A 25873-nucleotide genomic window follows, 5' to 3' on the forward strand; every position below is an offset into this window, starting at 1 on the left:
AAAATTCTGAATGCTGCCCCCTACCCTAGAGAAGTTAAACAATTAATGCCAGAGTGACTGTCGGTTTACGTTACGAATCTTAACTGTTTAATAGGGTGGCAGCAGGTAGCCAAGTGGTTAGAGGGCATTAAGCCAGTAACCGAAAGGTTGCTGGATAGAATCCCCGAGCTGACAAGGTAAAAATCTGTCATTCTGCCCTTGAAAAAGGCAGGTAACCCACTGTTCCCCGGTAGGCTGTCATTGTAAATAAGAATTTGTCCTTAACTGACTTGCCTAGTAAAATAAAGGTTCAATTATATATATATATATATATATATATATATATATATATATATATATATATATATATATATATATATATATGCCCAATGAGCATCCTCCAAGATTAGTTTGTATTGTTATCAAACACATCTATCCCAGCAAGATTTAAAGACCTCCTCCAGTGGTTTTAACTTTTCCTGTTGAAAAGTGATATCGCAAGTATAAATGTAGTGAAGTACAAGTCATCTACATTTCAAGGAGTAGGGCATTCAATGAGTTGGTCTGATGGGAATGTGTGACGTCATCGGCCTCCCCATTGCTTGAAAAGCAGAAGAGGAAAGCTTCCCCACCCCCACTTGTGCCATGTCATGACATACCTGGACCACCTATTGAGATGTGCATTTTGTTAAGTAAATCAGGTGTTACATGAGGTGAAAAGGAGACTGGAGTGCCACTTTAATGGGAGCCTGATTCTGCCTGGTATCTTCTTTTTGCTCTGAGCATGGTTGTCAGGCCTTCCAACACAATATATTCCTCACACGGGGCAACAACACCAGCCTCTTCAGGGGAGAAATTCCTATTGATTCTAAGGAAATATCTGAGCATGCGGAGCAGTCCATTCTGGTCCATTTAACTGACTGGGGGGGGATTGAGGGCTTAAATTGCTCCATTCCTCACTCCTGCTAGGGTTCTATGAACAACATATTGGATCATATTTCACTTTGCTGTCAAAAGAAAAGATCAGTTGCCTGTTTCAGAAATACAATTTCAGAACAGACCAAAAATATTAGCAATGACATCAGAAAATCAGGCAATTCGACTTTTTTAGATTCTAATTAACGATTAAGGCCAGAGGGGGTGTGTGGTATATGGCCAATATACCACAGCTAAGGGCTGTTCTTCTGTATGACACAACGCAGATACAGCCCTTAGCCGAGGTATATTGGCCATATACCACAAACCCCAAAGGTGCCTTATTTCTATTAGAAACTGGTTACCAAAGTAATTAGAGCAGTAAAAATAAATGTTTTGTCATAAACTGTTTTATATTATGGATTTCAGCATTCAGGTCTCAAACTACCCAGTTTATAATTCCAATGTAATGATTTTCTGAACATACTTGTAATAAGAGGTGGTTAGCACTTGGTTCTGTTTCCCTTAACTTCCTCCTCCAGATCGTTTCCCAGCCATCAACAACCTCATCCAGCGAATCAACCTGCGGAAGAGGCGGGACTCCCTAATCCTGGGTGCAGTCATCGGCGTCTGCACCATCCTCCTGCTGCTCTACGCCTTCCACTGATGAAGGACAGACTGGTCGAACAATCGTTACTCTGCGTTTGTAACATCGGAATCAGGACTCTGGAGAATGGGCTTGAGTGATTGGAGGCTACTGAGCAGACGGACAGATAGACCGACACCCTCTTGGCCCAATCGGTTAACAGGATTGATCAAAGCCATCATGGACTACCTGATTTGTATTTAAAGTGCGGGAAGAAGGAGATGGGGAGATGGAGCAGCATCTTTTTGTTTAGTTTTTCTATAAAAGTGAATGTGCTGTTCAACTCTGGTTAAGGGAAAGGAGACCAAATGTACTAATATGACTAGATTTTAAAGAATTATATATTAAAAAAAACACTTGCTTCAATGAGGAGTTAAAGGCTCTGAAGACAGATTGCGGATACGAAAGAGGGGGACTGTTTTGCTGTTAATTTCTTAGGTGGATGGATTTTTAGTTGAATGGTCGTTTTTTAGTGGCGGGAGATTCAGGTTTATCATCATGGGCTGTACAATGTGCATTATTAATAAATTATTAATATACAGTATGTGATACTAGGCACTTAACATTTTATTTTTCAATATATTTTTTTGGAACTTCGACATGTATTGAGAAATTATATTTTTCATTGAAGGCCATTGATTCAACTCTAGTGCTGCAAATACCATTATTCTGTTGTGCTGCATGGATGACTTCATAATCACTGTAGTACTTTAAACAATGGCCCACATACAGGTGTATGGTTAAACCATAACACTGACTTCTTTCATTACGTGTTTCCCTCAACTTACTTATTATGCTGCTTAGCAGACACCTATCCAAAGTAACTTGCTCTACAGTGAGTGCATGCATACATTTTTATAATCGAATCCACGACCTTGGCTGGTGCCACGCTCTCACCAACTGAGCCACACAAGTTTACTTGAAATCCAGAGATCTGTAAGATTGATCAGCATTCAGCCCTCTGTGATTCTTCATTATCAAGGACCTACTAAGTCCTACCTTGAGAAAAGTCAACAAACCTTAAGTCATACATTGATGTCAACTGGAAATCTGTGTTCAAACTTTTGTTCCAAACTGATTTTGAAAGTTATGATTCTGTTCTACCCTATATGCCCATTATCTTACAGAGCCTCAAACCTCTCTATCCCTTCTGCCTCATCCTGTTCTGCCTCCTGAAGATGTTCTGGCCTGAATAATTTGACTAACATTTAACATCCCTAATATGAACGTTGATTTGAAAGATGCTACAGTTGGAAGGAGATTTTATTTGATTTTTTTACTTGAAATTGTCAATGGCATTTTAAGTGGTTTTACAGTGGAAGAGGCTGCAGATGTTAAAGTAAACAAGGCAGCAGAATCTAGATGGGGTACTCTGACAATCAGATGCAAGTCACCGCCACACTCCCTCAGACCTCTGTTTTGTAAAAAATATGCTTGCGTCTACCTGCTTGTGAACGTGCGTACCTACGTACGTAAGGGCGCGCGTGTGCTGTGACAGCCACACTGCACAGGAGCTGTAACTGTAACTCTACAGGACTCTACAGGAACCTGTCATCACTCCCATGTCACCTCGATAGCCACCTACCAGGTTTTAAATGAATTACCTTGTCTTTCTGTCTGTCACACCTGACATCTCACCATTTATCATCTGTTAACTAGACAAGGAAGTTTTAGTCACAAAGTTGATTACATTTTGAAGTTTGGTTTATTGGTATAGCTACATGAAGTGGAAATATCTAAAACCTTTCCAAGTACACCCATTTCCCTTTCATAGATGTCACTGCCCACTTCATTCCTTTCATCCTTTATCTCTATTTTCAGCTTACTCTTCTCTGAGGGCAAATGGGGGACTGCATTTTGTTATCTGAGTGCAGTACTTCTATTGGTCTATAACTGGTTCAACAAACATCCATACATTTAACACAGCTAGCCTACTCTGGTGCTACTGTGTATAGCTCCTGAATATTTCAGATCGTTTTGTCTGGTTTGAAGATCACTGGAGTAGAACTAAGTGTTGTGTACTTTCGCTGTGACTCAAGTTTTTCCCAGAGGTAAAAATTCTGCTGATTCTAGCACAACACACAGGAGGGAGTCTATAATAGAATTTGATTTGACTTGACACGTGCCAAATACAGCTGGTGTAGACCTTACAGTGAAATGCTTACTTATGAGCCCCTAACCAACAATGCAGTTTACAAAAAATATGAGTAAGAATAAGAAATTAAAAGCAACAAGTCATTAAAGAGCAGCAGTAAAATGACAATAGCGAGACTATGTACAGCGGGGTACCGGTGAAGAGTAAAAGTCCGGGGGCACCAGTTTGTTGAGGTAAATGGGTACATGTAGGTAGAGTTATTGAAGTGACTAAGCATATATGATAACAGCAGAGAGTAGCAGCAGTGTAAAAGTGTATGACTAGGGTGGCTGGAGTCTTTGACCATTTTTAGAGCCTTCCTCTGACACTGCCTGGTATAGAGGTCCTGAATGGCAGGAAGCTTGGCCCCAGTGATGTACTGGGCCGTACGCACTACCCTCTAGTGCCTTGAGGTCTGAGGCAGAGCAGTTACCATACCAGGCAGTGATGCAACCAGCCAGGATGCTCTCGATGGTGCAGCTGTAGAACCTTTTGATGATCTGAGAACCCATGCCAAATCTTTTCAGTCTCCTGAGGGGGAATAGGTTTTGTCGTGGGCACGACTGTCTTGGTGTGCTTGGACCATGTTAGTTTGTTGGGGATGTGGACACCAAGGAACTTGAAGCTTTCAACCTGCTCCACTGCAGCCCCGTCGATGAGAATGGGGAGTGCTCAGTCCTTTTTCCTGTAGTCCAAAATCATCTCCTTTGTCTTGATCACATTGAGGGAGAGGTTATTATCCTGGAACCACACGGCCAGTTCTCTGACCTCCTTCCTATAGGCTGTCTCATCGTTGTCGGTGATCAGGCCTACCATTGTTGTCATCGGCAAACTTAATGATGGTGTTGGAGTCGTGCCTGGCTGTGCTGTCATGAGTGAACAGGTAGTACAGGAGGGGACTGGGCACGCACCCCTGAGGGGCCCCTGTGTTGAGGATCAGCGTGGCAGATGTTGTTACCTACCTTTACCACCTGGGTGCAGCCCGTCAGTAAGTCAGGATCCAGTTGCAGAAGGAGGTGTTTAGTCCCAGAGTCCTTAGCTTATTGATGAGCTTTGAGGACACTATGGTCTTGAAGGCTGAGCTGTAGTCAATGAATAGCATTCTCACATAGGTGTTGCAGGTGGGAAAGGGCAGTGTGGAGTGCAATAGAGATTGCATCTGTGGATCTGTTAGGGCGGTATGCAAATTGGAGTGGGTCTAGGGTTTCTGGGATAATGGTGTTGATGTGAGCCATGACCAGCCTTTCAAAGCAGTTCATGGCTACAGACTTGAGAGTGCTACAGGTCGGTCGTCATTTAATAATAATAATAATAATAATATATGCCATTTAGCAGACGCTTTTATCCAAAGCGACTTACAGTCATGTGTGCATACATTCTACGTATGGGTGGTCCCGGGGATCGAACCCACTACCCTGGCGTTACAAGCGCCATGCTCTACCAACTGGTGGTCTGCTTAAAACATGTTGTATTACAAGGAGAGGTTGAAAATGTCACTGAAAACACTTGCCAGTTGGTCAGCGCATGCTCACAGTACACGTCCTGGTAATCTGTCTGGCTTTGTGAATGTTGACCTGTTTTAAGGTCTTACTCGCATCGGCTGTGAAGAGCGGGATCACAGTCTTCCGCATGCATGTTTCAGTGTTATTTGCCTCGAAGCGAGCATAGAAGTAGTTTAGCTCGTTTGGTAGGTTCGTGTCACTGGTCAGCTCTCGGCTGTGCTTCTCTTTGTAGTCTGTAATGGTTGGCCAGCCCTGCCACATCCGACGAGCGTCAAAGCCGGTGTAGTACAATTCTATCTTAGTCCTGTATTGACGCTTTGCCTGTTTGATGATTCGGCGGAGGGCATAGAGGGATTTCTAATAATCTTTCGGGTTAGAGTCCCGCTACTTGAAAGTGGCAGCTCTAGCCTATAGCCCAGTGCGGATTTTGCATGTAATCCATGGCTTCTGATTGGGGTGTGTACGTACAGTCACTGTGGGGACGACGTCATCGATGCACTTATTGATGAAGCCAATGACTGATGTGGTGTACTTCTCAATGGCATCGGGGGAATCACGGAACATATTCTAATCTGTGCTAGCAAAACAGTCCTGTAGTTTAGCATCTGCTTCATCTGACCACTTTTTTAAAATTGATAGTCACTGGTGCTTCCTACTTAAATTTTTGCTTGTAAGCAGGAATCAGGAGGATAGAATTATGGTCAGATTTGCCAAATAGAGGACGACGGAGAGCTTTGTACGCTTCTCTGTATGTGGAGTAAAGGTGGTCCAGAGTTGTTGTACATTTATCATGCTGATAAATTTGGTAAGACAGATTTAAGTTTCCCTGCATTAAAGTCCCCGGTCACTAGGAGTGCCGCCTCTGGGTGAGCGTTTTCCTGTTTGCTTATGGCAGAATACAGCTCATTCAGTGCTGTCTTCGTGCCAGCATCGGTGTGTGGTGGTATGTAGACAGCTACGAAAAATACATATAAACTCTCTAGGTAGATAGTGTCGTCTACAGCTTATCATGAGATGCAAAACCTTGAGACTTCCTTAGATATCATGCACCAGCTGTTATTTACAAAAACACAGTCCGCCGCCCCTTGTCTTACCAGACGCCTCTGTTCTGTCCTGCTGATACAGCGTATAACCAGCCAGTTGTATGTTGTCATCGTTCACCCACGACTCCGTGAAGCACAAGATATTAGTTTTGAATGTCCTGTTGGTAGTTTAATCTTCCACGTAGGTCATCGATTTTGTTTTTCTCCCAACGATTGCAAGTTTGCTAGCAGAATGAAAGTAGGGGTTTATTCGATCGCCTACGAATTCTCCGAAGGCAGCCCGCCCTCTGGCCCCTTTTTCTCCATCTTCTCTTCACAAACGATGATGATCTGGGCCTGTTCCCGGGGAAGCAGTACATCATTCTCGTCGGACTCGTTAAAGGAAAAAAAGGATTCTGCCAGTCCGTGGTGAGTAATCGCAGTTCTGATACGCAGAAGTTATTTTTGGTCATAAGACGGTAGCAGCAACATTATGTACAAAATAAGTCAAAGATGTTACAAACAATGCAAAGAAACAAACAAAAAACACAATTGGTTAGGGATACGTAAAACATCAGCCTTGTTCTCCGGCGCCATTTTGTCAGACTGGCGTATAGAACCACGAAGTAAATGTGGCATCATCACAAAAACAACGGCTTTTTGAGAGAAAAAAGCAAACATTTTGTATACCTTTTTTAAGTACACATGACTTGCGAGGCTCAGTGTATTTATTAATCCCCGTCTAACGTTTTTAAGTGCAGCAGGACATACCAAGGGGCTTCTGCTGTAGGTAAAGAGACCCGGTCTTATTGTTTAATAAAAATGACTAAAATGTTGATTCTGTGTAGTCGTTTGTTTGTGCTGACTGCGTTTTTGGATTTTTGAGAGTACTGGAGGTGTGTGTGTCTGCATGTTTGTAAGCCCTGTGTTGTGAGTGTTTGAGTATTCTGTTATCTAGTGTGTGTGTGTGTGAGAGAGAGAAAAAAGGAGTGCGGTAGTGAAAGGGTGTGTGTGTTAACGTGAGGGTTTAGCTCTACACCTTCCTCTGTTCCAGACAGGGACATGGACTTTGATCATTATGTCAGTGGAGCTGCTGCTGCAGCTTTACCCCAGATGCCACTTCAAAGGCAGGTTGTCTGACCCCTTACTCTCCCTCTCACACACTACTCAGCAGTTTTCCCCTTAGACCATTCCTCTGTCATACACTGTCCTTCAACACACAAACAAGCACACGCGCATCCATCAAAGCTAAACAAACCAACATAAATCAGTCCAACTCATCGTAGACCATGCATGGTAACGTTTATTCCAGACATGCAGAAAGTTCACAGCAGAGATGGAAACCAGCATATGTTATTCAAAAGGGGAAAAAATCTGGACATAAAAAAAATAGACATGATTTTGAAAGTTACTGTTTTACTGACACAGAACGGCACGTATGCATCTCGCAGCAGAAAGACGGTCAGAGAATGTGATAGAACAGTGCGGAAGGTGAGTGGGAACTATTTCATGTGATTACCATAAAAATGTGTGTTATTAAGTTGAATTGTGTGTCTTCAATGACAGACTGAGTCACTGAATTTCCCTTGCTGGTTTTGGGGTCTCTCTCGCTCTCTCTCTGCCATTTGCACTTACTGTATGACATAGAGCACCCATCTACTTTCTCCCCAAAGTCAGGTTTCTAAAAGCACTTTAGGAGTGTGTGAGAAGTTTCCAGACTGAGGTATGCCTGTTGCCCAAAGACGAGCATTAGAGCTCTTTAGACAAGGATGTCTCTTCAGCCCATCTGTCTAGTGAAGCACGCTGTGGCTACAGTAGCTTCCTACTGTGCAATGTGACTTGTATAACCAAAAGGGCAGCAAGTTTTATCATACCCATAGATGTACTGTAGTTCAGTGCCTTTAAACATCATGACCATGTTGAGTCATTCAACAGCTGTGGTCCTATTTCTATTTGTTTCTAGAAATACAGTACAGATGCCAAAAAATGTTGTCAAGAGTTCAGGTTTAAATGCTGTGACTTTCTGATTAGAAATGGTTTGTCAATGCTCCCTTTGGGTTGGATCTGGAGTGATCTAGTGCTTTGCATGCTTAGACAGGGGCATTATTGGGGTTGGGGGGTTCAGCAAGGAATGAACCAATAGGTGTTCATAGTTTGAATCCTCTAAAGGAGATCTCAAATGTTATGATGACCTATTTCACCAATTACAGGTTCTTTATCAATCATTTTAGATCTCTTTGAAGCTTTTAAATTCAGGCCAAATAAATGCAATCAAATCATTATCATATTCTCTCTTTGGTCTAATTTGTGCAGCTAACACCTACATAAGCTCTTGATAATACAAGCAGTGGAATCAAGAACCATTGGCCAACTTAAAGTATTGAAACTTATTTTGGAGTTCAGGAGAATGTTATGAGTAGTAATAAAAACATGAATATAAGTACAAACAAGGGTGTTATGAAGGTTTTATAAGAGGTGTCATGACCTTGTAATAAACATCTGAAGTGTGTCAATGTAACAGTCCTTTGTTTGGTTTCCGTAGTTGAATCTGAACACGGACTTATTCCAGATGGCATAGTGGCACATTTGAATACAGACAGATTGGTGTGTTACAGTACATGTACAGAGAGAACTGCTGCTAATCAATCAAACCTCAAAACAATGTTCCTTTAACATTACAGCAGGTCCTTACAGTGGCATCCAAAAACCTGGGTACTGTTTAGTCCTAATAAATACATGTCATACTGATACAGCAGGGTGGCAATAGGTTAAGGATTTATGTTGGTCTCTGTCGTACTACGAAATGCATTCAGTCAAAGCTTTGTTAACAGTCCCAGGTAATGAGACAAGGTACTGGAGTAGGGTGGGTTGTATTGGAGGGGGAGCTAGGGGGTCAGTGGAGAGTGATTGATTGTTCTGACAAATTGCATATCCTCAGACTTATACCCATGATCTGGCATGGATGTTTGGAGAGGGGTTGGAGGGATGGGGAGGATAGGCATGCACATTGATATAGTCAGACCCCTCCCACAGCAAGGCAGGGGGCTGAAACACTCATTTTTGTACAACTCACTCGTCTCTAAGCACCTGGCATGTTTGATCCCAAAGTAAAAACACAAGACAAATAAATATGAATTCACAAACAAAATGAAAAAGGTTGGCTATCTACAGTCAAGTGGTCTCTTTTTTTTTTGTAAAAAAATCTACAAAATAAACAACATAAATTCAAAAACATCTCTGAATTGTGTACCTTGGTCAAATATTACATTCTTCGGCAACCTATACCAGGCGACAGCCACTGCCGGTCAGGCAGCCATCTTAACTGAAGTCTCAATCATCGCAGCTCAGCCCAACATACACAACTTTTATCAAATGTAAATGGATATATTCATCTATATATATTTCTATATCTGTATAGTTGTATATGCTTTCAATCCAGGAGGTCAGGTCAACCAAGTATATTTTCAGATTATTATTCAACTGTCTTGATGTTTGTAGTCCAAAGCTTGGAGTTCATTTTCAAGGTCTCCTTCCATTCTTGATACAGAAAAGTTTAGCACTTCATTCCTCTGTTCATCCCTCTCTCCTTGATTTTAAGAGTATTTTTATACTCCACAGAGAGTCTAATTGAGAGTAGCGAGTTCCTCAAACCTTAAGTCAACTGTCCCATGTTCTGTTAAAATACACTTTTTATATGAAGGTTTTTATTTTTCTTCATCAAGCAAATGTTAGTGGAATCTAATGCATGCATATCTGGATCTTTTGTGTTGCATTAATTTGCTACTGTATGTCCTACTCTTTAAACTTCTTAATTGTTTGCCTTATTTTTAATCTCCAAATTAACGGAATTGATTTTTTTCCCATGCAGCATCCTCTGCTTGGCTTGCAGCAGTGCACTTGTTTCATGGTCTATACACTGGTCACTTGGTTACTGTTAGGGAAGAGAGAGGGGGGAAGGAGAGAGAGAAAGGTTACGGTCCAGTCATTCCTACAGTATGGCAGACTGGTCTGTAGCTGAAACAGCAAGAGGGTTACTCTCCTTGCCACACAGCCAGCCTGCTATAGCTGCAGTCTTTAATCACTCCACACAGCGCTCAGAAATTTGCTGAGCTGACACACACACACTATCCAGTCATCAATGTGATTGATGACAGACTGGTTTATGTATGTTAAAATATTACCTTGGAATTATTATGCAGTATGCGTGTATGTGCTTATCCACTGCAGCGGTGTGTGCATGTGCTTATGCACTGCAGCGGTGTGTGCATGTGCTTATGCACTGCAGCGGTGTGTGCATGTGCTTATGCACTGCAGCGGTGTGTGCATGTGCTTATGCACTGCAGCGGTGTGTGTGCATGTGCTTATGCACTGCAGCGGTGTGTGTGCATGTGCTTATGCACTGCAGCGGTGTGTGTGCATGTGCTTATGCACTGCAGCGGTGTGTGTGCATGTGCTTATGCACTGCAGCGGTGTGTGTGCATGTGCTCATGCACTGCAGCGGTGTGTGTGCATGTGCTTATGCACTGCAGCGGTGTGTGTGCATGTGCTTATGCACTGCAGCGGTGTGTGTGCATGTGCTTATGCACTGCAGCGGTGTGTGTGCATGTGCTTATGCACTGCAGCGGTGTGTGTGCATGTGCTTATGCACTGCAGCGGTGTGTGTGCATGTGCTTATGCACTGCAGCGGTGTGTGTGCATGTGCTTATGCACTGCAGCGGTGTGTGTGCATGTGCTTATGCACTGCAGCGGTGTGTGTGCATGTGCTTATGCACTGCAGCGGTGTGTGTGCATGTGCTTATGCACTGCAGCGGTGTGTGTGCATGTGCTTATGCACTGCAGCGGTGTGTGTGCATGTGCTTATGCACTGCAGCGGTGTGTGTGCATGTGCTTATGCACTGCAGCGGTGTGTGTGCATGTGCTTATGCACTGCAGCGGTGTGTGTGCATGTGCTTATGCACTGCAGCGGTGTGTGTGCATGTGCTTATGCACTGCAGCGGTGTGTGTGCATGTGCTTATGCACTGCAGCGGTGTGTGTGCATGTGCTTATGCACTGCAGCGGTGTGTGTGCATGTGCTTATGCACTGCAGCGGTGTGTGTGCATGTGCTTATGCACTGCAGCGGTGTGTGTGCATGTGCTTATGCACTGCAGCGGTGTGTGTGCATGTGCTTATGCACTGCAGCGGTGTGTGTGCATGTGCTTATGCACTGCAGCGGTGTGTGTGCATGTGCTTATGCACTGCAGCGGTGGGTGTGCATGTGCTTATGCACTGCAGCGGTGGGTGTGCATGTGCTTATGCACTGCAGCGGTGTGTGTGCATGTGCTTATGCACTGCAGATGGTGTGTGTGCATGCATTACTTACCAGAGACCGTTACACAGACGACTATGGTGAGTATACCCAGGATTATGGAAACGACACTGAGGAGGCGAGCCAGTTTACCCAGTCTCTTAGCTCCGTCCATGTCTCCCGACTGCAGGCTGTTTCTGGACTAGAGAGGAGACACAACACCAGGTGTATTTACACCCTCACAGAGACGGTCATGACACAATTTGAGTAATTACATTTTGGTCATTTAGCAGACAATCTTATGCAGAGCGACTTACAGCCAGAATTATAATCAAGTTGTGAACTTGAACTCAAATCTTGAACTATGATGTAATTTGTCTCTCATGTATCTTGTAGTCCGATGTCTTATTTCCTGTCTGTATGACTTCTGCTCTTGTTGGACAAATGAATCTTACAACAACTGAAACACTTAAATCCATACAGAGATTCACTGGAACATGGTTTAACTGCAATTTACAGCTTTAAACTTTTTCTCAAACATACTTGGACTTGATTGAATTTGGACGTTTCACTCACTCTAAGTGTTTCACTGTGAAATGTATCACCTGCTACTCCATCAATCCACAGAGAAATTGTTTTAAAAGCAATTTAACACGAACACTAACTGAGAGATTTCCTACAGCTCGACAGAATTTGGGACCATATCATTGCAGACCTGTAATTTATTTACCCTTTTGCCAGGTACTTTATTAAACATTTTACGATAACGACTTGACCAAGAGATTATTCTTGATAAAGTATTTCCAATATTTAAAAATTAGTTAGGCCTATTCATTGATTGACAAACTTTGATGAAGGTTAAATGAAATAAAAAATGTAAAGTCTGCAGAGCCTATAGGTTGTTATTGGTTGAAGTTGATGAATAGTATAGTTTGGGCCTTACTGTAAATCACACAAGGCAGCTTTATACGGTACTATATAGTGCATTCGGAAAGTTACATGACAGCCTTGTTCTAAAATTGATTAAATTGTTAGTTTTTTCAAATCAATATATACGCAATACCCCATAATGACGAAGTAAAGAAAATCAGCAACTTTGGCAGCGATTACAGCCTTGAGTCTTCTTGGGTACGATGCTACAAGCTTGGCACACCTGTATTTGGGGAGTTTCTTCCATTATTCTCTGCAGATCCTCTCAAGCTCTGTCAGGTTGGATGGGGAGCGTTGCTGCACAGCTATTTTTAAGTCTCTCTAGATATGTTCGATTGGGTTCAAATTTGGGCTCTGGCTGGATCACTTAAAGAGAATCAGAAACTTGTCCCGAAACCACTCCTGCATTGTCTTGGCTGTGTGTTTAGGGTCATTGTCCTGTTGGAAGGTGAACCTTCGCCCCAGTCTGAGGTCCTTAGCACTCAGAAGCAGGTTTTCATCAAGGATATCTCTGTACTTTACTCTGTTCATCTTTCCCTTGATTGACTGGTCTTCCTATCCCTGCAGCTGAAAAGCATTCCCACAGCATGATGCTGCCACCACCATGATTCACCGTAGGGATGGTGCCAGGTTTCCTCTAGACGTGACGCTTGGCATTCAGGACAAAGAGTTCAATCTTGGTTCCGTCAGACCAGAGAATCTTGTTTCTCATGGTCAGAGTCCTTTAGGTGCCTTTTGGCAAACTCCAAACGGGCTGTCATGTCGTGGAGTGCTGCAGAGATGGTTGTCCTTCTGGAAGGTTCTCCCATCTCCACAGAGGAATTCTGGAGCTCTGTCAGTGTGACCATTGGGTTCTTGGTCACCTCCCTGACCAAGGCCTTTCTTCACTGCTCAGTGTGTCCGGGCTCAGTTTTGATCCCTTCCCCAGATCTGTGCCTCGACACAATCCTGTCTCGGAGCTCTGCGGACAATTAATTCGACCTCATGGCTTGGTTATTGCTCTGACATGCACTGTTAACTGTGGGACCTTATATAGACAGGTGTGTGCCTTTCCAGATCATGTCTAATCAATTCAATCTATCACAGGTGGACGCCAATCAACTTGTAGAAACATCTCAAGAATGATCAATGGAAACAGGATGCACATGAGCAAAATGTTTTGTCTCATAGCAAAGGGTCTGAAAGCTTAAGTAAGGTATTTCTGTTTATTTTGAATACATTTGCAAACATTACTAAACTTCTTTTCGCTTTGTCATTATGGCTTATTGTGTGTAGATTGATACATTTAATTACCCAGGCTTCCCTAGAACTCCCCCATCTATCTAAACACTTTCTTCCCCATCTCCTTGATAACAGTCGTTGATTTTTCTCTTTGGATGATCGTGACTAGTAGAAATCCCATAGTTGAGACCTGATTCGCTGCCCTCCTGACTGACCAAGAGACAAAAAACAACTAACCTCTGATGTCACCAGGTTGCAATTACCCAGGTTTCCCTAATACACCACATTTTCCCATTAACCCCTCACTGTTTCCATGGATGCAACACACACACACACACAACCCCCACCACTATACTGGATTATGAAGATCAATAGTTACAAACAGATCTCTACTCAACAGGCATCTCCTCGACACTCAGTGGCCAACCTCAGCCTCTTAGACTGGGTTAGAGTGGTGTAGTATCTGCTTCTGTCATCACCACATCCAACAGCTTATAAACCAAAATCTAACCAATCATCTCAAATTATATAGGAAAACAACAAAATGCTAACTGCAGATATACTATTTGAGCATGAAACAAAAGTACTTCAAGAAGCATGTGGTTGCTGTCCATGGTGCTGGACTGGCCTCTTTGAAGGTCTATGTTTTCATTTATATTAAAGTCAGATCGGTTTAACCACACAATGGAGGAATGAAAGGACACCGTTTCAAAGTATTCTCACTGGTGGGGAAATTACATAGCTGAATTCTATTAGTTTTTATTAAACCATGATGTCTGAGTAGATGACTGGGGGCTCTGCAACAATGGTGATCTCACTTCTAGACTCTTTCTTCCCCATCTCCTTGATAATACTGATAATGCTTGATGTCAGAGCAGCGACTAGCTATGCTTAATGCTGTGTGTGTAGCGACAGCCTCATTCAAATTCAGAACTCTGGGTGATAGCTATGTTTAAGAGCGGGCAGGAAGGAATACAAATCATAATCTTAAACAGAACACTGTCGTTATTTTAGCTATGAATATTAAAAACATCCTCTGATGCTGTATGTCTTCCTCAGGACTGATCCGGCACAGAACCCTTCAAATGAACCCATTCTTTCTGCTTAGCCCAGTGATACTATATTTACTGTCTGGTACAGTAACAGAGTCTACTGTTTCAATATGCTCTGTGGTATGAGTAACAACTGCAATGGTTGACTAATACATCAAAAAGGCATATACACAACAGTATATGTGCAAATCGCACAGCCCAAATATTAGAGCATAATATATAGGTAACTGCCAAAATAAATGAAACCCCAACAAAAACTTTCTTAATAGGGCTTTGGGTCACCAGGAGCCGCCAGAGCAGCTTCAATGCTCCTTGGCATAGAACTGGAACTCTATTGGAGGGATGCAACACCATTCTTCCACAAGAAATTCCATAATTTTGTTTTTTGTTGATGGTGATGGAAAATGCTGTCTCAGGTGCCGCTCCAGAAACTCCCAAAAGTGTTTAATTGGGTTAATATCTGCACTCTTTCTCTCTCACACACACTCACTCACACTCACTCACTCACTCACTTTAAACCCCCTGGGGCCTAGTGGTTAGAGAGTTGGACTTGTAACCGAAAGGTTGCAAGATCGAATCCCTGAGCTGACCAGGTAAAAATCTGTTGTTCTACCCCTGAACAAGGCAGTTAACCCACTGTTCCTAGGCCGTCACTGAAAACAGGAATTTGTTCTTAACTGATTTGCATAGTTAAATAAAGGTTCAATAAAAAAGACCTATGCCCCTTTGAGACCCCTCTTTCAAAGTCACAAACCTCTTCTTCTAGTCATTGTAGCCAAAATAATGGACAACAACATGATGTTAAATGCTTAATTAACTCTGGAACCACACCTGTGTGGAAGCACCTGCTTTGTATCCCTCAGGGTAGGGTAGCCTAGTGGTTAGAGCATAGGACTAGTAACTGAAAGGTTGCAAGTTCGAATCCCCGAGCTGACAAGGTACAAATCTGTCGTTCTGCCCCTGAACAGGCAGTTAACCCACTGTTCCTAGGCCGTCATTGAAAATAAGAATTTGTTCTTAACTGACTTGCCTAGTTAACTAAAAAAATAAAATAATAATTTACTCAAGTGTTTCCTTTATTTTGGCAGTTTCCTGTAGATATTCTAATTTAAAGCCTGTGTAACACAAATCAATTTTTGACACACTTTTTGTTGCAGTTGCAGGTTGAAAATGAAATCATCTCAAGCTATTTTACTGATACACGAAGCGTCTCAAACACCATTGAGTCAGTACAATAGAGCATATTCATGAAGCTGGAGCCTTTGACACAAACATGACATGTTCAGATTTTAGTTATCAGGTAGAACATCATTGTAGTTCAGTGGTACTGTAGAGCATTGTGTGCGCAAGCCATTGTTTCTGTGAAATAGTTTTGAACCATTGTGTTTCCCTGGTTATCCCCTGTTATGTGTGTGTGTAGGAAGAGCTCCCAGGATGACAGGTTTGTATGCTCAGGGTTGGGAGGAGGGACAGAGAGGGAAACATGAGGGGGAGGGATGGAGCACTGGGACAGACTCCATCCATGGGGAATGGATGAGATTATACTTTTATCACTGCAGGAAGCAACACTCCTACCCTTCCCCCTCCCTCCCTCTTTCTCTCCCTCTCATCCCTCATTTCCTCTGTGCCCTTCATTTCTCCCTGTCCTTCCTCCCTTCCCTTCTCCCTCTTACCCATGAGTCTCCACGCTGCCTCCATCTCTGCAGTGGGAACTCACATAGTGCACTGGCAGTCAGAACAGCCTGGGTCAGAGACCACCAACCAATTGGCTGTATTCTCAGAAAGAGAAATTAGACTAAGTTCTGGTGTGTGTGTTAGTAGCTGGGGGTAGGTGCGAAGGAGCCTTCAGTCGAGGTGACGGTTGTATTGATTTACAGGGAGAGGGAGACGTAGGGTTGTTGCGGTGACTGTATTACCGCTACACCGGCAGTCACGAGTCATGAAGGCAGTCAAATTCCACATGACCGTTTTAGCCATGGTAGTTAGGCTTCTCCAACCTCTGATGCTGCTGATGGTCGTTAGTAGCCTACCAAACAAGCTAACTCCCTGTTATTCAGCACTCTATTCTCCCCTAATCACGCTACCATCAATGCTAATGTTTTCAAAAATCAAATCAAACACTTCATGAGAGCACATGAGCTCATGTTGGCAACATTTCTATCGGCTATGAAATTGAGTGAGAACAGAGTGGAGGCGGCTACTAAAAAGAGGAGGATCCCCTCAGCTTTCTACAGGCGAGGCCTACTATATTTATTTCTCAACTTTCCTAATATTAAGCACATTGCTTATATTTACAACAGGTGTATAGCCTACCTGTCTGGCATGAAAATAAACCACGGGAAAAGAGTCCTCCATTTGCTATTTAAGTGCATAGATGACATATTTCCACTGTCCCTGTTTCAATACAGGTGCATGATAATGGTCCATTCTAAATCTAAACAAATGTCACACATACACTAAATAAGGTATATAAAGACCAGATTAAATCAAGAAAAGTCACTTGAAGAAACAATGCCTTTTTTAAAAAACTTTTCTAATCATAGTCGCACACATCATGTAGACTAGCCCATAGGCCTATATGTTTTAAATAGGTTTGTATCACAACTAAAGTGGCTAAATAACTTCTTAAAATTAAGCATATTAATCCATTGGCATATATAAACGGTGTGTGAGTTTGGGGAAGATCATTTTCACCATAAAAATGCACCTTTATAATAAAAACATTATTTGCATAATTGCATTTGCGGTCATTTTTGATAATGGTGTTTTCCGCTAATGGAACATTCGCGCTTACTAACTATCATGTGCTCATTGCTGCGCTTATAATGTGAAGAAATAGCCTAATAGTTCTTTCAATATGCACCTCGGAATTGGATAAGGACCCGCGCAGTTGCATCCCCGAAGTCTTTTTTTTAGGGTGCATTACGGCCACAAAGGGGATGCCGCCATGAAATTCTAAGCATTATCAGGTGCTTGTCAAACTGTGAATGAGAGACTATTTGAGTGTGTACAGCCTTTCAAGTGATTTTTTTCAAATCATCATTCGAGTCTCATCATGCAGCCTTACAATGTATTAGACATCTAAACATATAGCCCAACGTTTGTAGAACAACTAAAGTTACATAAATAACTCTAAATGAAGCATATAGGAGGACCTGTTTCTTTGTTAACCGCTCAACATAGAATATGCACACTCACTCAAATCGTTTGGAGAAAATATGTATATTTTATTCAGCTTTGTTCTATTGTATTCTTTATACTACAAAATAATATAAAATAATGCCACAGAATTCTGAGCAAATCTTGTCTGCTAAATGAACTAGTGTAGCCCACAGCCATTTGGCATAGCCACATCAGGACCTCACATCAGGACAACTCAGAGTTTGCTATTCTTTTCTTCTGAAATAGACTACATTTTCTTCATATCATGCTTCTTTAGACCTGTCTAAAATAAATAATGGATTTATTGTGAAGGTGTAGGCTATATTTCATGGACTTACTAGACCAGGCTTGTGTGGAAGCCAGGAGATGTTAAATGTGTTTATGTTAATTAATGGTCAATTACCGTAAGAACAACAGTTATTTGCGTGACAATCACCTGCTGACGAAATGATGTGACCGCCCCAGCCCTAGGAAGTCTTCTTCATATTTTCCTGATGAATGTGAAATTCAGCAAAAACCTGGCCTCTTGTCCCACATATGTGATTGTTGTTCTGCAGCACAACCCGGTAAGCCCACATGACACACACACACACACACACACACACACACACACACACACACACACACACACACACACATCCCCTCCCCAGCTCTGCAGTTGTTCCCACTGCAGTTGAGGCTGGAGAGCGAGAGAGCGATGAAGGAAGAGAAAGAGAAAGAAAGAGGGAGGAGGTGGAGAGCTGTGAGTCTCTAAAAAAGTGCTCTCCCTCCCTCCAGCCTGCTGCTGTCATTATTAATGAGGAGTGTGGTTGCAGGGATGGGATTAGCCTGGAGGAGAGGAGATCTACTGTACTGTAGGGAGGGCCTGCCAGGACAGTGTGTGTTCGTGCGTGCGTGCATGCATGCGTGCATCAGGGTTGGGCTCAATTCGTATTGAAGGCAGTCAATTCAAGAAGTAAACTAAAATTACAATTAAATCATTGAAGAAAAGGCATTTATTTTACATTTACATTACATTTACATTTAAGTCATTTAGCATTTTATTTTCAATGACTTCTCAATAAACCGAAAAGTAAAAGCTATATTTATTCAAATCACTTCCTGAATTTAATGCCTTCAATTCAAATTGAGCCCAACCCTTGTGTGTGTGTGTGTGTGTGTGTCTGTGTCTGTGTGTGTGTGTGTGTGTGTGTGTGTGTGTGTGTGTGTGTGTGTGTGTGTGTGTGTGTGCGTGTGCGTGTGCGTGTGCGTGTGTGTGTGTGTGTGCGCGTGCATGCGTATTCAGATAACTCTAAAATGTTTCCTTTCCTCCCCTCCCTCCTTGAAGTAATCCCTGATCTAACATGATCTTTTACACCTGCATTGTTTGCTGTTTGGGGTTTTAGGCTGGGTTTCTGTACAGCACTTTGAGATATCAGCTGATGTACGAAGGGCTATATAAATAAATTTGATTTGATTTGATCTGATAGGCAAGTCAGAGAGTTCCACTACGACCTAATTTCTACCAATCTAGTAACATCAGATTAGTGACCACTTTAAGGGAGGAAGGACAGTAGGATACATTTCCACAGTATTGGAACAGAGCCCAAGGTCAGGGCAGGGGTAGGAAACCCTGGTGTGTAAGAGTTCACTGAAACACCTGTTTGTCCCTGAAAATATCACTGATCTTAACCACATTCTATACAGTTGAAGTCGGAAGTTTACATACACCTTAGCCAAATACATTTAAACTCAGTTTTTCACAATTCCTGACATTTAATCCTAGTAAAAATTCCCTGTCTTAGGTCAGTTAGGATCACCACTTAATTTTAAGAATGTGAAATGTCTAAATAATAGTAGACAGAGTGACTTATTTCAGCTTTCATTTCTTTCATCACATTCCCATTGGGTCAGAAGTTTAAATACACTCGGGTAGCCTTCCACAAGCTTCCCACAATAAATTGGGTGAATTTTGGCCCATTCCTCATGACAGAGCTGGTGTATCTAAGTCATGTTTGCAGGCCTCCTTGCTCGCACATGCTTTTTCAGTTCTGCCCACAAATGTTCTATAGGATTGAGGTCAGGGCTTTGTGTTGGCCACTCCAATACCTTGAGTTTGTTGTCCTTAAGCCATTTTGCCTCAATTTTGGAAGTATGCTTGGGGTCATTGTCCATTTGGAAGATCATTTGCGACCAATCTTTAACTTCCTGACTGATGTCTTGAAATGTTGCCTCAATATATCCACATAATTTTCCAATCTCATGATGCCATCTATTTTGTGACGTGCACCAGTCCCTCCTGCAGCAAAGCACCCCAACAACATGATGCTGCCACCCCCGTGATTCAAGGTTGGGATGGTGTTCTTCGGCTTGCAAGCCTCCCCTTTTTTCCTCCAAATATAACAATGGTCATTATGGCCAAACAGTTCTGTTTTTGTTTCATCAGACTGGAGGACATTTCTCCAAAAAGTACGATCTTTGTGCAGTTGCAAACCGTAGTCTGTCTTTTTTATGGCGGTTTTGGAGCAGTGGCTTCATCCTTGCTGAGCGGCCTTTCAGGTTATGTCGATATAGGACTCGTTTTACTGTGATATAGATACTTTTGTACCTGTTTCCTCCAGCATCTTCACAAGGTCCTTTGCTGTTGTTCTGGGATTGATTTGCACTTCTCGCACCAAAGTTTGTTCATCTCTAGGAGACAGAACACATCTCCTTCCTGAGCGGTATGACGGCTGTGTGGTCCCATGGTGTTTATACTTGCGTACTATTGTTTGTACAGATGAACGTTTGGAAATTGCTCCCAAGGATGAGCCAGACATGTAGAGGTCTACCATTTTTTTCTGAGGTCTTGGCTGATTTATTTTGATGTCCAGCAAAGAGGCACTGAGTTTGAAGGTAGGTCTTGAAATACATCCACAGGGGTTCACCAATTGACTCAAATGATGTCAATTAGCCTACCAGAAGCTTCTAAAGCCCTGACATCATTTTCTGGAATTTTCCAAGCTGTTAAAAGGCACAGTCAACTTAGTGTATGTAAACTTCTGACTCACTGGAATTGTGATACAGTGAACTATACGTGAAATAATCTGTCTGTAAACAATTGTTGGAAAAATGACTTGTCATGCACAAATTAGATGTCCAAACCGACTTGCCAAAACTATAGTTTGTTAACAAGAAATTTGTGGAGTGGTTGAAAAATGACTTTTAATGACTCCAACCTAAGTGTATGTAAACTTCCGACTTCAACTGTGTCTAAAAACAATTGGTTTGATTTTTGCAATTAATTTACCATTCTCATAATTGTTGTGATTGGTACCTGAACTTATAGGACGCCATGTTAAGAGATCACTGATCTGACCAAGTAAGATTGGTGAAAACAATGTTTCTACCCTTCTGTTTCCAAAGGACAGATTAAGCCTACTGTAGTTCAGGACTAAAAAGCAAGCTCAATGGAAAATTGCCATTTAAAATGTCCAGGTTAAATGTTGTTGATCAATTGTCATTGAAAATGCCCAGATTAAAGGTTAAATTTGGTTAAAAAATGTAGTACGATGTAATAGTGTGTAGTGCTCTTTCAGTAGGCCTACTTCGCAATGGCTAAATTTCTGCTACATCGCTGGAGCATGTTTATGAGTCTATCTATACAAAATTATCTAATACCTTAGTCCTGTAACTGCGGTCAAGCTTTGCCTAAGCACTGAATACCCATTTTCCTCTATCTGCACTGTCATTGCCCTACATTCAGTATCACACCCCTTCTGTTAACATCAGGTGTCCTTTCCAAGCTTTCAGAGGGAACGCTGAATTCAAATCTACCCAACGTAGCAGCTGCACAAGATTACTAATTAGCCGTTTAGAAACACACAAACACACACGGCTCCCCATTCCAACACCTAAACAGAAAGAGAGAAAGATCCATTGGGCTGAAGACTGAAGCCCATACCAGTGAACGTGCCGAGCGTGCAGTAGCAGTTTGGGCCTAGCAGTCAGTCCCATTAGCTGGAGAGGCCTGCACAGTCAATAAAAGCATATAGCCCTGCCTCTCTCTGCCTCTCCACTCCACATAATTGACTCCACGTCTTCTGTGTCTGCCAGCCGCAACCTCAATACCATTGGCCATCCGTACAGCTGTCTTACATCTGTTAAGCCTACCTTGCTTTTCTACCTGCAGATCAGCATGAGTTTCCCATTGGTGGTCATACAAGACGCAGAGCATTTCCCTTTTGCACATTGTTTTTAACGTTACAGCCTTATTCTAAAATGAATTAAATAAAAATGGTTCTCATCAATCTACACACAATACCCCATAATGACAAAGTGAAAACAGGCTTTTAGAAATGTTTGTAAATGTATTACAAATAAAAACTGAAATACATGATTTATTTAAGTATTCAGATGCTTTCCAATGAGACTTGAAATTGAGCTCAGGTGCATCCTGTTTCCATTGATCATCCTTGAAATGTTTCAACAAGTTGATTGAAGTCCACCTGTGCTAAATGCAATTGATTGGACATGATTGGGAAAGGCACACACCTGTCTATATAAGGTCCCACAGTTAACAGTGCATGTCAGAGCAAAAACCAAGCCATGAGTTCGAAGGAATTTTTCATAGAGCTCCGAGACAGTATAGTGTCAAGGCACAGATCTGGGAAAGGGCACCAAACAATGTCTGCAGCATTGAAGGTCCCCAAGAACACCGTGGCTCCTATCATTCTTAAATGGAAGAAAGTGGAACCACCAAGACTCTTCCTAGAGCTGTCTGCCTGTCCAAACTGAGCAATCAGGGGAGAAGGGCCTTGGTCAGGGAAATGACCAAGAACCCGATGGTCATTCTAACTGAGCTCCAGAGTTCCTCTGTGGAGATGGGAGAACCTTCCAGAAGGACAACCATCTTTGCAGCACTCTAACAATCAGGTCTTTATGGTAGTGGCCAGAAGGATACTACTCCTCAGTAAAAGACACGTCAGCCCGCTTGGAGTTAGCCAAAAGGCACCTAAAGACTCTCAGACCATGAAAAACAAAATACTTTGGTCTGATGAAGCCAAGATTAAACTCTTTTTCCTGAATGCCAAGAGTGTGCAAAGCTGATGTCTTGCTCCCCTCAGGACTGAGAGGATGTTTATCAGAGCTACGTAACTGGCTAACTGCTGAAATTTGCCCTCTGCAGAAAGGCTCAATTGACTTCTCTCACCTGCTATTGAGTTAGTGGCCATCTCTGGTTTCTGCCCCTTCCCTCTCTTCTCTTCCCTCTCTTTCTCCCCCTCCCTCTGTCTCACTGGGAGTGTCTTTGGTGAGACTGAGGAACAGTTGTTAATGTCAAAGACTTCAGTTAGGATGCTGGGTCTATTGGAGAGAACTGTTGTCAGAACTGCCATGTTCTGTAAACTTTTTTGTTAATTATTCTGTGCTGTCCATGTCATTGAGTCAGAAGTCATTTAGGGTTCAATGAAATGTCTTCTACTTGTCTGCAAGTCCAAAGATAGAAGACACCTGAGCCAAATCTGGTTCTTCACACCTGGCTACAGCCACTTTTACCTGGACCAAACTTGTCTTATTAGAACACTAGCATAGAAAATGTAGCCTGCTGTAAGTACAGACATGTCGGTCAGTGCAGATAATTTGTTTTGGTAGCTGAAGGAATTATTGGATTTCCTTACCCAAATATGACCACTGGGTAATTTATACGGTCATAAAACCCTGTATTTATCAGTGCAGATAATTTGTTTTGGTAGCTAAAGGAATGATTGGATTTCCTTACCCAAATATGACCACTGGGTAATTTATACGGTCATAAAACCCTGTATGAATATGGTTTAGTTTGTTTACCAAAATAATTGATTATTCACCTCTAAAACTAAGTTTGCGACAACACTAGATAGCCAGATAAGCTAGCTAGCTCAAAAACTAGCTTGTACATGGAAACATGGAAACTTCCAGAACCAAAAGGAAAGAAATAGAGAGATTGTCATATGGACAATTCACCACAAAATATGGTATGATTTTGGGTACTCCTCTTCAGAATGTGACTGGGGGGAAATACTGCAAATGTGGTGAGCATGGACAACAATGCTCACAACTTGCGCCCCTCCAGTCCCCAGCTCAGGCCGTTACCTTACGACCCCAGCACTCCAGTCAAGCCCCCAGGGGGAAAAGATGAGAAGCCAAGAGGGTAATGTCACTTCTTGAGATGCAAAACAATATTGTAATGCTTTTTACAGTAAAGATAGATGAAAGGGCAAATGGCTTGGAGGACATGGTTAGGGAGAATACGGTGAAAATTGAGGACATTAAAAAGTCTGTTGACTTTATCTTTGGAGAAGTGAAAACCCTCAAAAGTGAATGAGGCGGAGAGATACCAGCGCAGGTGGAACCTGAGGCTCCATGGAATTCCAGATCAGGCAGGTGAGGACATCAAATGCAGAGTTGTTGACATCTGTGGAGCTGTCACTCCCGAATCAAAAGTCAAGCTTCAGGAAAATGTAGACATCGTCCATTGTTTGGGACTCAAGGATCAAGACGAGACCGAGGACAACCATCATCCGGTTCACCAACAGATCTACACGGGATCTTCTCTGGTGGCGAATTGTGAATTCCTCATCAAGCAAAAATTGAGGTTCACTGAGGATCTGACCTCAGCAGACAAAGTGACGAGAGAAACTGTGGCCGATGGTGGCTGCAGCTCGAAAGGCACGGAAAACTGCATTTTTTTATCGGTACAAGAGTGATCATCAATGGGAAAGAAATGCGGCCAAATCAGAAGATTTGAGAGAGAGACAGAATCTAACTCGGACAGAACTGGCATTCCAAAATACTGATTGCCAGGTGAAAAGCTGCCTTTTATTTTTTTAAATGTACACAAACACTTGAATGATAAAAGGCTGACCTGAGAACTGGTAAACTAAACACTAACTATAGGTGAATAACTTCTTATTGTAAAGTCTACACAATGTCTCCCCCTTGTGGGAGTAAGAATACTTTGGTTAACTTTACGACCAATATTTTTTTGTTTGTTTTTTTGAAGAGATTCATATTGGGATGGAAGAGGCCTCCCGGGTGGCGCAGTGATTAAGGGTGCTGTACAGCAGCGCCAGATGTGCCACCAGAGACTCTGGGTTCACGCCCAGGCTCTGTCGTAACCGGCCGCGACCAAGAGGTCCGTGGGGCGACGCACAATTTGCCTAGCGTCTTCCCAGAGGGTTTGGCTAGTAGGGATATCTTTGTTTCCTCGTGCATGAGTGACTCCTGTGGCGGGCCGGGCACAGTGCGCGCTAACCAAGGTTGCCAGGTGCACTGTGTTTCCTCCGACACATTGGTGCTTCCGGGTTGGGTTGGATGCACGCTGTGTTAAGAAGCAGTGCGGCTTGGTTGGGTTGTGTATCGGAGGACGCATGGCTTTCGACCTTCGTCTCTCCCGAGCCCATACGGGAGTTGTAGCAATGAGACAAGATAGTAGCTACTAACAATTGGATACTACGAAATTGGGGAGAAAAGGGGGTAAACATTTTTTTTGAATAAATAAATAAAATAAAAACTCCTTTTGAGTTACATATCCTTAGCAAAACCTTATATTAGCATAACAAGGTTGTTGGTTGAAGTTAATGTCTTTATCTCTTTGTTGTTCAATTAATGTCAGGGGTATTCGTAATTTACTGAAACATGACACGGAACCCAAACCGGCTGCGAATGCTCCATCGTGCATACATACATTTTTTTGTCCCCCTACACCAAACGCAATCACAACACGCAGGTTAAAATACCAAAACAAACTCTGAACCAATGACATTAATTTGGGGACAGGTCCAAAGCATTAAACATGTATGGCAATTTAGCTAGTTAGCTTGCACTTGCTAGCTAATTTGTCATATTTAGCTAGCTTGCTGTTGCTAGCTAATTTGTCCTAGGATATAAACATTGAGTTGTTATTTTACCTGAAATGCACAAGGTCCTCTACTCCGACAATTACTCCACACATAAAACGGCCAACTGAATCGTTTCTAGTCATCTCTCCTCCTTCCTGGCTTTTTCATCTTTTAACTTATATGGTG

The 25873-nt window shown here is 42.4% G+C and overlaps 2 protein-coding genes across 4 annotated transcripts in view; one reads left to right on the forward strand and one right to left on the reverse strand.

The window, feature by feature from the left end:
- The window catches only part of LOC118397400 (Golgi SNAP receptor complex member 1), a 56456-nt gene extending 54311 nt beyond the window's left edge, over positions 1-2145 (forward strand). For all 3 annotated transcript variants that reach the window (XM_035792087.2, XM_035792088.2, XM_035792089.2), the window contains exon 9: positions 1437-2145. In XM_035792087.2, the coding sequence (XP_035647980.1) occupies positions 1437-1561 (125 nt within the window). In that variant the 3' untranslated portion in view covers positions 1562-2145. The remainder of the gene's footprint in view (positions 1-1436) is intronic.
- A 5338-nt stretch (positions 2146-7483) lies between these two features.
- LOC118397401 (trafficking regulator of GLUT4 1-like) overlaps positions 7484-25873 on the reverse strand; it is a 35171-nt gene continuing 16781 nt past the window's right edge. Inside the window, exons 2-3 of the mRNA XM_035792090.1 lie at positions 11560-11686; positions 7484-10129 (exon numbers count right to left, since the gene is read on the reverse strand). Coding sequence (XP_035647983.1) covers positions 10119-10129; positions 11560-11686 — 138 coding nt within the window. The 3' untranslated portion in view covers positions 7484-10118. The remainder of the gene's footprint in view (positions 10130-11559; positions 11687-25873) is intronic.

The sequence above is a fragment of the Oncorhynchus keta genome, chromosome 18 (genome assembly GCF_023373465.1).
Source record: "Oncorhynchus keta strain PuntledgeMale-10-30-2019 chromosome 18, Oket_V2, whole genome shotgun sequence".
Taxonomy (NCBI): domain Eukaryota; kingdom Metazoa; phylum Chordata; class Actinopteri; order Salmoniformes; family Salmonidae; genus Oncorhynchus; species Oncorhynchus keta.